This window comes from Ovis aries, chromosome 7, assembly GCF_016772045.2.
Source record: "Ovis aries strain OAR_USU_Benz2616 breed Rambouillet chromosome 7, ARS-UI_Ramb_v3.0, whole genome shotgun sequence".
NCBI lineage: Eukaryota > Metazoa > Chordata > Mammalia > Artiodactyla > Bovidae > Ovis > Ovis aries.
In genome coordinates, this window is record NC_056060.1 from 8048197 (window position 1) to 8060995 (window position 12799).

Consider the following 12799-nt stretch of genomic DNA (forward strand, 5'->3'; position numbering starts at 1 on the left):
TGTTTTCTCCCTCCCACTTCACAGACCGGGAAGGGCGCCTAGAAGGGGTAAGAGGTTTATGAGGGGTCGCAGCTAGTTAACAGCAGAGCGGAAACTTAAACACAGATCCCTGAAGACTCCGGCAGGCCCGGGCCCCTGCCTGCTCCCTATCGTGTTGGCGGGGGCCCGCAGACGTCCATCCTGCCAGTGCAGACTAGAAAGTCTCCCCTCATCCCGCAGCGCAGACGACAGTGGGAGGCCTCCAACAAGCACCCAAGATAACTGCAGCGAGCCCGGGCCTTGGCTGTGTGCCCTTTAGGAAGGGCGGGGGATGGGGGTGGACAACGCTGGCTCCGCAGGAGTAATTCAAGGTTAAAGGCGGTTTTCGGCCTTGCGCAGGCCGCGGCGATCCCACGACGAGAGGGTTCCAACCTTTCGAAGATCACAGCACAGTTTCTACGCGGCGGGCGCACCTCGGGCGGCGGGCCGGGGCGGGGCCCGGGACTCCCGGTCTCGGAACCGCGGGGCGGAGCAGCGCGTTCCCGCCCCGGGGCGTGGCCGCGCGCAGGTGCGGCGAGAGGCTCGAGTTTCACTGAAACTTACCGGGTTCTCGGGAGGCGTGCGCGCAGGCTCCAATCAGGGGCCGGCGGGAGGGTGGCTTCCTACCCGAGCCGAGCGGAGAGGGGGACTCAGTTTCGGGGCTGTGGCGGCGGCGGGCTTCCCGTCCGCCCGGCGTCGGCGCTGCTGCAGGATGCGAAGCCCGAGCGCGGCGTGGCTGCTCGGGGGCGTCCTCCTGCTGGCGGCCTCTGCCTCCTGCAACCGCACCGTCGCAGGTGAGAGGCTTGGCTGGGAGGGGTCGGGCTGCTCGGGAGCGGGGGTCTCGGGCGCCGTGGGCTGGAGGCGGACGCTGGGTGGATGCGGGAAGGGTGAGTGCGGCCGCCGCCTCCTCCTCCCCGCAGCCGGCGGCTCCGCTCCAGGCTTCGGAGCAGGGGGGTCTCCGGGGCCCCAGCTGGGACCACCAGCAGGGGCTGAAGCCTGTGGAAGCGAGCGGAAGACAGCGGGGTGTTCGCGTCTACGGACGCCCCGGGGGGCTGAGTCCCTCCCCGCCCCACCAGCCCCAGGTTTCTTTGCAAACACTAGTCATTAAGGAACTTTCGCACACTTTTCAGACTCTCCTGCCTAGTCCTGCGCGACCCGCGGGGTTAGCGAGTTGACGGCCTCAAAGAGCGGGACGGAGCCCGCGGCCTGGGAATTTTCTGAGTCGTTTTCTGAGCCTCCGGCAACTTCTGGAGGCCCCTCTTTGGGGTCGGCCCTCGGCATTCAACCCGCCTCCCCCTCCCCGGGGCCGGCAACTCCTCTGGGACGGTTCGTGGCGGGAGTGGGGAAGCCAGGGCCGGGCGCTCGCTCCGGGTTGTAGGCCAGTAGAACAGGTGAACGAATGGAACTTCTTGAACCCTGCTTTACATTCGACCAGGTGACCTGTGGGCCCCGGGTTTCCCGGCCCTTCGGTGCCACACCGGCCGCCACCAGGTCCGAAGGCCCGAGGCTGCGCTCCCCGGGCACGGAAGTGCCCAGCTTGTGCGCCGCAGCCGGTGCCCGGGGTGTGCTCGGACTTGTCAGGCGGGAGGGGGAATCTCCCCGGCTGAGCTGCTCTCCCAGGGCGTGGGCGCTGTTAGGCCGGGTATTGCCTTCAGTTCAGTTCAGTCGCTCAGTCGTGTCCGACTCTGCGACCCCATGGACTGCAGCACGCCAGGCTTCCCTGTCCAACAGCCCCCGGAGCCTACTCAAACTCATACTGTGATGCTAAAGGATGAGGAGCCTTAAAAAGGAAGTTTTTGTTTCCGTGCGAAATTTGTAGACCTGTTAAGACAGGTTCTCACTTTTATCCTCTTCATGAAGACATTGTAAAACAGCAAATCACTGTGAATTTGAATCAGAAGCATGTGATTCTTTTCCTTCTGCAGTTACAGAAAAGGGTATTATTATGGTGGATACTTGAAAAACTACACCCCTGGTACACATTTTATTGTCAGCGTTAGAATAAAGATATTTTATTTCCTGAAGGTACTGAAACTGTGATGAATACATGTCCCTTTACCGTTCTGTTTTTAAACTTACAAACTTAAAATTTAGGGGCAAGGCTTAGTATGTGCAGACATCTTCTGCAAAATGTGAGGATGTGGATTCTTCTAATTTATCATCTAGACAGTTCCAATAGGAAGCTTGCCTGAGTGTTTGGCTTGCTCTTGTTTACAAAGTGAGGGACAGGAGCTGGGAGGATTTCTGAAGTATAAGGCACACTTCATTTAACAACACGACAAAGATCAAGTTACTTGTTAAACAGAACTATTCAATATTGCACTTTTTTCGCCTTCCACATACTTTTATTCCTTTGCAGGGTAACTTTGCTAAAGGGTCAGTTCAGTAACAGTGAGACTTTAGGTAGATGGAGCTCTCTTCACAACTTGAAACTAAGTTGATTTTAATTAAGAAACATGGCATCACCAGTGTTTCTGACCTTCAGCACCTGTCTTTGCTCACCCGCTTCAGTCTGGCCCTCATGTATCCCCCTCAGTTTGCAGCAAGACGCATACTATACTAGACTTTTCTTCCCAAAGGTTTTTCCCCAAAACACTGCCTTATGGAAAGGAACTCAGCCTAGAGAGTAACCTTATCATTTCACAGATGGGGGTTGCTGAATTGAGGGGGAGAGGCAAGGAAAACTGTCCATCATACCCCTGCTTTCTTTCCTATCACATGTGTGTGTGTGTGTGTGTGTATTCTTTACCATCTGAGTGATGGATAGTTACTTCTGTAAATAGTTTTCTCTCTCCCCCAACTGGATCACATACTCCAGGAGGCCAGGGACCCCTACCGGCACCTCCATCACCACGGTCCAACACATCTCTTTCCCTAAAGGACCTCAGTAAATAGTGAATGAAAAATGAAGTAAAGGGACTGGCCCAGAGTTTCCCGGCAGTTGATGGCAGTTTGGCATTTAAGTTGGCTTTTTTCAGGTACTTACTTCTTTCCCCCGTGTCACAAGTCTGAGAAGTCCCCTGTAAAGCAGTCATTCCATTTTTCTTTCGGACACTGAAACTTGTGTTCCCTTTGTAATTGGTCATTAAGGATACAAGCTGTATGTGATTACTGTAAAGGAAAAATAAGTCCAAAAAGGAGGTGGCATTAATTAAATCACCCTCATTACCCAAAACATTGCCAACATTTTGGTTTCTAGCCTTTCTCATGCTTTCATACATCCATGCACAAAATATGTATTCATAAATAGACAAAAAAATTGTGTACAGCTATGTGTTTATATAAACATCAGTCGGTTGCCATTGCTCAGTCGCTAGGCTAGATCCGACTCTTTGCAGCTCCTCTGTCCTCTAATATCTCCTGGAGTTTGCCCAAATTCATGTCCACTGAGTTGGTGATGCTATCTAACCATCTCATCCTCTGCTGCCCTTTTCTCCTTTTGCCTTCAGTCTTTCCCAGCATCAGGGTCTTTTCCAATGAGTAAAAGTAAACATCAGTAATGAGTAAACATCAAGGACCAAACATCAGTAGCATGTTAGTAAATAGAAAACATTTTTAATGAATCTTAAAATGTTACCAGTGGATGTATAATAATTTTTAACTGGTCCTCTGTTGATAGACTCTTGGGCTATTTTCCATGTTTTGGAATAAGAGAGGACACTGCAATGAACATGAAGATGGGACCTTAAATTTGTGTTTGGTCACCTGCCTGACCTTGTAGTTACTAATTAATTTTGATAGGTGATGTTTTAGTGAAGTGCGTGTTTGACTTTCTTACGGTTTTATTAGCTGGGCAAATGTTGAGAGGAAAACACTTCATCCTGAAAGAATACAAGAAATTTGAGTAATGTGTCCCCAGAGAGGGTACCAAGTAATGGAAACTTTTCTTTTTTGATCTGTGCTCCCAAAGTTCAGAGCAAAAGAATATTTGGGGGTGAGGAGGATAATAGGGGAACGAACACAAGAGGAGAGTTTAAACAAGTAAAGTAGCTGCTCTATACCTGCTTGTGTTGGGAGGGTGGGCCACAGGAGGAAGCTTAATATAGCAAAGAGCAGGTAATGTTTTTAAAGTTAAAAGTGCAAATCAAAAAGGTTAAAAGTGAAACATCCCTGTTCTCTCCCTTCTTCACTCACAACAGACTTCTTTATGCAGAAATACATGTGTTGTGTAACAGTAGAAGGCTCATACTGTACATGCCGTCCTACCGTTTTTTTTACTTAAATGATCTAGTCACGGTCAATATAGGAAAATCTGCCCATACTTTTATAGGGGGCACATTATTCATTGTATCAGTTCAGTTCAGTTCAGTCGCTCAGTCGTGTCCGACTCTTTGTGACCCCATGAATTGCAGCACGCCAGGCCTCCCTGTTCATCACCACGTCCCAGAGTTCACTCAGACTCATGTGCATCGAGTCCGTGATGCCATTCAGCCATCTCATCCTCTGTCATCCCCTTCTCCTCCTGCCCCCAATCCTTCCCAGCATCAGAGTCGTTTCCAATGAGTCAACTCTTCGCATGAGGTGGCCAAAGTACTGGAGTTTCACCTTCAGCATCATTCCCTCCAGAGAAATCCCAGGGCTGATCTCCTTCAGAATGGACTGGTTGGATCTCCTTGTAGTCCAAGGGACCCTCAAGAGTCTTCTCCAACACCGCAGTTCAAAAGCATCAATTCTTCGGTGCTCAGCCTTCTTCACAGTCCAACTCTCACATCCATACTTGACCACAGGAAAAACCATAGCCTTGACTAGACGGACCTTAGTCAGCAAAGTAATGTCTCTGCTTTTGAATATGCTGTCTAGGTTGGTCATAACTTTTCTTCCAAGGAGTAAGCGTCTTTTAATTTCATGGCTGCAGTCACCATCTGCGGTGATTTTGGAGCCCCCAAAAATAAAGTCTGACACTGTTTCCACTGTTTCCCCATCTATTTCCCATGAAGTGATGGGACCGGATGCCATGATCTTCGTTTTCTGAATGTTGAGCTTTAAGCCAACTTTTCACTCTCCTCTTTCACTTTTATCAAGAGGCTTTTTAGCTCCTCTTCACTTCCTGCCATAAGGGTGGTGTCATCTGCATATCTGAGGTTATTGATATTTCTCCCGGCAATCTTGATTCCAGCTTGTGTTTCTTCCAGTCCAGTGTTTCTCATGATGTACTCTGCATATAAGTTAAATAAGCAGGGTGACAATATACAGCCTTGACGTACACCTTTTCCTATTTGGAACCAGCCTGTTGTTCCATGTCCAGTTCTAACTGTTGCTTCCTGACCTACATACAGATTTCTCAAGAGGCAGGTCAGGTGGTCTGGTATTCCCATCTCTTGAAGAATTTTCCACAGTTTCTTGTGATCCACACAGTCAAAGGCTTTGGCATAGTCAATAAAGCAGAAATAGATGTTTTTCTGGAACTCTCTTGCTTTTTCCATAATGCAGCAGATGTTGGCAATTTGATCTCTGGTTCCTCTGCCTTTTCTAAAACCAGCTTGAACATCAGGGAGTTCATGGTTCACGTATTGCTGAAGCCTGGCTTGGAGAATTTTGAGCATTACTTTACTAGCATGTGAGAGGAGTGCAATTGTGCGGTAGTGTGAGCATTCTTTGGCATTGCCTTTCTTTATAAATGCCATAAATTACTGAACTCGCCTTTTTTTGTTTTTCAATGGACATTGAAACTATCATTTTTGTTTTACCATGGTAAATATTCTTGTACATACACTATTTTTGTGTACTTTAGCTAGTATACATGCAGAACAAATTCCTGGCAGTAAATCAGTGGGCCATAGGGCAAGCACACTTAAAATTTTTGATATTTTGCCAAATTGCCCTTCGAATAGATTACACCAGTTTACACGCCTCTGAAAAAGCAATCCAAATGACATAGAAGGGTATAAAGGTAAAAAAAAGTAAACTTCTCCCCTCCCCACCCATTTTACTCTAGAGGTGGCAGAGTTTATGGTGTAGTGGGTGTTTTCCTAGACTTCAGATTTGTTGACAAATTATAACTTTGTTATATAGATGGAAGCATATTATTCCACCAGTTGCTTTTTCAGTTGACACTATATCGTGACTGTCATTGCATTTCAGTGTTTATTAAGTAGTTCATCTTCACCCTGTAAAATAGAAACGATGTTGTCAGGTTTACGGATGGGTTGGAAGCCGGGACGGCATCCGTCCTAGACGAGTTCTGTGAGTTGAGGACCCTGTATGAGGTAGAAGCCTGTGCCCTGTGCTGGAAGGGCTTCAGGGCACGTTGAGCAGCAGCTCAACATTTACCAGTGTTAGTACTGAGTAGTTCTAGCACTGCTCAGTTTCACCAAGTGGCACGCTGGTTGTGTGCTCTGCCCCTGGGTCGATGGACACAGCTAATATGAATGGTATTTTAGAGTGCAGTCATTCAGGGTTCTATGTGCGAATATTCTCAGGAAATCTTTTTTCCTCACTCTTTGAATCCTTCCCTACCTTTTTGTAGTATTTCTGGCTCCTTCCCCACCCCTCCTTCTTTATTTGAGTATCCTTACATAAAATAGTTTTTTATCTCTTTGCATGAACTTTTGGGACCTGGTATATGTTTATTTTTATGGAAAATTCTAGACACATGAAGATAGAATGTTGCAGTGAATCCCTGGCACCCCTCAGTCAGCTTTAGTAATGACACCTCAGCCTACTTCCTGCCTTCCATCAGGTGTCATTCTCTAACAGGTTTATTAAGATGTAACCTACAAACCATACAGTTCACCTGTTCAAAGTCTACAATTCAGTGCCTTTTGACTATTCACAGATAATCTATCCATCACCACAATCAACTTTAGGATATTTTTTTACCCTATAAGAACACTCCACCCATTCCTTAGCCATCATCCCCCAGTTTGCCCCATTCCCCAGCTCCTGGAAACCACTCATCTGTTTTTTGTCTGTGGATTTGCCTATTCAGAACACTTATTATAAATGGACTCCTACAGTACATACTCCTGAGGCTTCTTTCAAAAGCACAACCTTTCCAAGCTTCGCCTGTGTTGTAGCATGTAACGGTACTTCATTTCCTTTTATTGCTAAGTCATGTTCCATTGTAGGCATTGACCACATTTTGTGTATCCATTCATCAGCTGATGGGCATCTGGGTTATTTCTCCTTTGGGGCTGTAATGAATAATGCTGTTCTGAACATTCCTGTACAGGTTTCCATGTTTTCCTGTGTCCTGGGTATATACTTAGGAGTAGGAATTGCTGGGTTGTACGGCAATTCTATGGTGAACCGTTCAAGGAACTGCCAGATGGTTTTGCACAGTGACTGTACCACTTTACCTTCCCACCAGCCGTGTCTTAGGTAGAACAGGAAAAAATGATGACAACACATGCAAGTTATCAGATAAGCTTGTGAGTAGGTTGAACATCCTCCCTGGCATAAACGTGCCATGGTGAAGGGCTGCTCTTCCCCAGAAATAAAGTCAGGGCCTTCTGGGTCCTTACATTGCCCTTCACTTTGTTCTGTAGGTTGATGGACACTTGGTTGGGGCAGGATGTAGTCTGGCCATGCCATTCATTCCTGATTTTGAAAGTTTAATTCATAATATGGGGATGAAAGTGGAAGTTGTTAAAGCTTAGCATATTACTTGCTTAAATGTCAGAATACAAATTTGTCTGAACAGAAATCGTGCACCCAGCTGCCCGGTGACCTTGAGGTCAGAAGGCTTGCTGCCTGCTCTTCTCCTTGGGCAGGTCTCCAGGAAGCCCTCAGAGAAGCGGGAGACTCCTGCCCTGGCTGAGGCTGTCCTTGTGTCTAGAGAGACAGTGTGTCTGAGCTCCTGGGAACCTGGCTGTGTTGGACTTTGGGCTAAGGAGTGATGGGCCAGGCTGAGTTGTCTTGCAGTGCAAATGAGATAGATGGCCATTATGAGAACAGTTGGAGACTGATGAGTGTGGACAGTTTGTAGAACTAAATGATATACTGTCAGTTTTTTCCAGGATTCATAGAAATCATTGTTATGTTGTACACATACTTCATAACCCTCCCATTAAAAAAAATACCCATTGTAAAAACACGCACATGCACACACACACACACACACACAGCAGAGGGACTTCCCTAGTGGTCTAAAAGTTCAGACTTCATCTTTCAACGCAGGTGGTACAGGCTGGATCCCTCGTCAGGTAGCGAAGATCCCACATGCCACATGGCCAAAAACCCGAAACATAAAATAGAAGCGATATTGTGACAAATTCAGTAAAGACTTGAAAAATAGAAAATTAGGATTAAAAAAAATAACAAAAATAACACAGCAGTCACACAAATCCAGACCATAGAAATCCTGGTAATCCCACCACCCATCAGAAGCCCCTGGAGGCGTTCTGGGTGCCCCTCCTCCTGTCTTCTTTCTCTTCCTTCACGCAGCGCGGGAAACTTTCTCCATCTACACTGCCCTGGAGAAAGGCAGGCTCGCCTAATGCTGTCCTCTCCGGCTTCTGCTGTTCTTTCTCAGTCCGTCTCACTGCTTCTTTTTCTCCTCAGCTGCTGTCCTCCTATTCTCCTCTGCCCGAGCTTTCAGGTGGTAACTGGAGTGCTGGGCACCATCCTGCCCGTGACCTTCCCACCAGCCGTTCTTTCTCTGAAGCGCTTGTATTTGGACAAACCAGCATCTCTGCGGAAACACTGATTTCTGTAATGACCCTTGTCCGCCTTGCCTTTCTTGTGCAGGAGACAGGAGACTGTCTAAAGGAAGAAGCCTCATTGGTAACGTGGATAAGTCACCTGTGGTCACTGGCAGAGGCGTGACAGTGAAACCAGGCTTTTCCGTGGATGAGTTTTCTACCTCCGTCCTCACTGGAAAGCTGACCACTGTCTTTCTTCCACTTGTCTACACGATCGTATTCGTGGTTGGTTTGCCAAGCAATGGCATGGCCCTGTGGGTCTTTCTTTTCCGAACAAAGAAGAAGCACCCCGCTGTGATTTACATGGCCAACCTGGCCTTGGCCGACCTCCTCTCGGTTACGTGGTTCCCTTTGAAGATCGCGTATCACATCCACGGCAACAACTGGATTTACGGGGAGTCTCTTTGCAAGGTGCTCATTGGCTTTTTCTACGGCAACATGTACTGCTCCATCCTCTTCATGACCTGCCTCAGCGTGCAGAGATACTGGGTCATCGTGAACCCCATGGTGCACCCCAAGAAGCAGGCAAACATTGCCATCGGCGTCTCCCTGGGAATATGGCTGCTCATTCTGCTGCTTACCATCCCCTTGTACGCCGTAAAGCAGACCTCCTACATCCCGGCCCTTAACATCACGACCTGTCACGACGTTTTGCCGGAGGAGGTGCTGGTGGGAGACATGTTCAACTACTTCCTGTCTCTGGCCATTGGAGTCTTTCTGTTCCCAGCCTTCCTCACCGCCTCGGCCTACGTGCTCATGATCCGGACCCTCCAGTCTTCTGCCATGGATGAGAGCTCAGGAAAGAAGAGGCGGAGGGCCATCAAGCTCATTGTCACCGTCCTGGCCATGTACCTGATCTGCTTCACGCCCAGTAACCTTCTGCTCGTGGTGCACTACTTCCTGATTAAGACCTGGGGCCAGAGTCACGTCTACGCCCTGTACATCGTGGCCCTCTGCCTCTCCACCCTCAACAGCTGCATCGACCCCTTTGTCTATTACTTCGTTTCACAGGACTTCCGGGATCACGCCAAGAACGCTCTTCTCTGCCGGAGCGTCCGTACTGTAAAGCGGATGCAGGTGTCCCTCTCCTCAAAGAAATTCTCGGGGAAATCCAGCTCTTACTCTTCAAGTTCGACCAGTGTCAAAGGCTCCTACTGAGTGGTCCGGTTCCTCAATGGAAGTTCTGCTGGAGGCTTTGGGGCCTGCTTACCATTCCGGAGATGCTTCTGTTGTTTCCTAACCAAGTAGGATTCACCACATACCATGTATATGCAGCACCTCTCAGGGTTGCTGGAAGCTTCCCTGTTTGCATGAGGAAAGTCCCCCAAATTCACGTGGAATGTCAGTTTCAGAATTCCTCTACTCAGGGGCTCCCAGAAGTGGAACTGATTGAACCAGACTTTTCAGACGGTGCAGAAAAGACGGAAACCCCATGATGTGCAAAGACAAGTTTTGGCGTGAAGGTTTAAGTTTTTATCTCCAACTACATCTCTTATATCTGGGGTTGGTCCAGCTGCATTAGGGCTTCAGGGCCCTCAGAGAAGATCAGTACAGTTGACTGGCTATACAGATGAGAAAACTAAAGAGGTGGGGGAGCTGCCCCAAGTCAGGTTTCCAGCCAACAGCAACAGGTTTGAATGGTGGGGTTCTTGTACCACTTCATCAAAATCATTGTGCATCTTGTTTGAAAATGTAGATTTATCGTACTCAGGAATCAGAGCTCAGAGTCTGGGGGAGGGCCCAGGAACCTGCATTTTAACAAGTCTTTCTTACACTCCAGTGTTTGGGAACCTTTGGTCTGGGTACTGCTTCCAGGAGCCATGGCAATTTTTGAAAAATGAAGCAAAACAGAATGTTTTGTGTCTTTCCCATCCAGCTCAGAACAAAGTCTGTTCATTGACTTGTTGGGACTTCCAGTCATTTCTTTATTAATGCTTTGAGCTTTTGTATGTATCATTATCACTTCTAGGAAAATATGACGAGCATTTTAAATGTGGAAAAGCTAACTTTGTGTCTTTTACTGACTTGAGTGAAATCTTCAGGTTGTCTGAATAGTAGATTTTTTTCACAACTAAGAATAGTGTTTACCACTTAGTATTTTTAAAAATTATTGTTGGCCTATTTATTGCCAGTTTTGTTGACTTTTTATCAAATATGAAATGATAAAGCCGTCTCTTGAGTTTGAACCACATCTGTCTGGAAAAGAACACTAAAATAGAGATGATTTGCAATGTATTTAAAGAGGTACTTGACTCCAAGCTGACTTTATGCAGCTGTTGTATTTGTGACCTTTTAAAATAATTATTTTACTGTATGATTGATTTATAAATAACACATGACTTTTATTTTTTACGACTTATCTCTGAATTGTGTGGTTTTTGCTTTCATTTTTGTTTTCGAGGAAGGGAGAGTAGGGAAACGAAGGCATCACTCTTCTAAGAAGAAAGGAAGTGATTCTCACACCTTATTTTTTTATGTAAAGAGGGTCATATTGTACACATTGCCCTGTAATCATTATTTTTCTTTTAACTACATTTTAGAATTCACATGTCTGCATCTATGGATTGACCTCCATTTTTAAAGGATACAAGCTACTTACTATTTGGGGTATATTGTGAGGTTTTAGTCATCTGGTCATTTCCATACCTATGGCCCCTGGAGTTGTTTCTCTGTCCCTCTCTTTTTTTCCCCTGTTAAAACAGTGCCACACTGAACATCTGTATGTAGACATCTTTGTGAGTATTTCTGTAGGATGAGGGCTTCCCTTGTGGGTCAGCAGATAAAGAATCTGCCTGCAATGTGGGAGACTTGGGTTTGATCCCTGGGTTGGGAAGATCCCCTGGAGAAGGGAACAGCTACCCACTCCAGTATTCTGGCCTGGAGAATTCCATGGACTCTATAGTCCATGGGGTCGCAAAGAGTCAGACATGACTGAGTGACTTTCATTTTCATTGTAGGATGAGTTCCAGGAAGTAGAATGGCCAGGTCAAAAGTTGGGTGCTCATTTTGAATTTTGGTAACACTTGCCAAATGGCCTTCGGTAATGTATACTTCTACCAAAAAGTGTATTTGCACTTATTTCCTGAGATGCTCATCCATCAGTCTTCTGAAATGTTTGGCAAACATCTGTTGCATTAGTTTGTGTTGAAGCAGCACAGCCTCTCGCCAGGCAGGGCTGAATTCTCACTCCATCATTTCTTTGTTTTGGGTTCCTGAGGAAGATGCTTCTCTGTGCCTCAGTTTCTTGTTTGTAAAATGCAGCTTAGGATGAAATGTTTGGCACGTACTCATAAGTTTAATGTGGCATTATTACTGTTCGTCTCTGAGGACTGCTGTGGTCTCATTTCCGGTCTGCCACCTTTCACTTCTTGGCCAGATACACCCTGCCTTCCTCGCCGGCTCAGCTTTCACTCTCTGAAAAGGCTTCCTCTTGGTGGGCTTGCTTCCATTTTACAGGTGGGAAAGCAAAAGATGGTCTACCCAGGGTAAAAGCAAGCAGAAACATGGGGCTCACAGGCTGATCCAGTGGAAAGCATTTTTTTGGTCTTTGCTATTTCTTTATTAGTCATTTTTATAATACATGCTGATAGTAAAAAAAAAAAAAAATCAAACTAAGTAAAAATATATAAAATGAAAAATGTACTTCTTTGCCACTCATGTCCATTCTTGTCTCACAAAGGGAACTAATTGTTATAATTGTTTATAGAAAAAAATATATTTTGTATGTAATACTCTTAAAATAAGAATGAATGTGTTTGTGTATGTAAATACATATATGTACATGTATACGCCAACTTCTAAATCAGTTCACATGGATCTTCCTCATTTTTTTCAGTGACTTTAGGTAGTATTCGGTACCTGAGTGATCATAATTTAATCCCTACCCTATGGAAGAAGTGTTTTCCTTGGTTCATTTTCACCAAATCTGTGAATCTACGTGAAGAAGTGTACAAGAAATGATGTGGGAAATAGAATCATTAGAGTGTCTGTTTGCTGAATCAAATGCTCCTCTAATCGTGTTTGTTTCTCTTTCCTTTGAGGAGTGGCTCACAAAGGCCCTGCCCTGCCTGAATCGGCCCCTGCCAGCGGCGGCGGGAGGGGCAGGCGGGTGGAGGAACTCTGGCCCTGGGCTCGGGAGT

The 12799-nt window shown here is 46.6% G+C and overlaps 1 protein-coding gene across 1 annotated transcript; it reads left to right on the forward strand.

The window, feature by feature from the left end:
- The first annotated feature begins 573 nt into the window (after positions 1-573).
- Positions 574-11015, forward strand: F2RL1 (F2R like trypsin receptor 1). The gene is made up of 2 exons (XM_027971473.2): positions 574-812; positions 8707-11015. Exons 1-2 carry the CDS (start codon positions 731-733, stop codon positions 9816-9818), a joined length of 1194 nt encoding a protein of 397 aa, XP_027827274.1. The 5' UTR covers positions 574-730; the 3' UTR covers positions 9819-11015.
- Positions 11016-12799: the final 1784 nt, after the last annotated feature.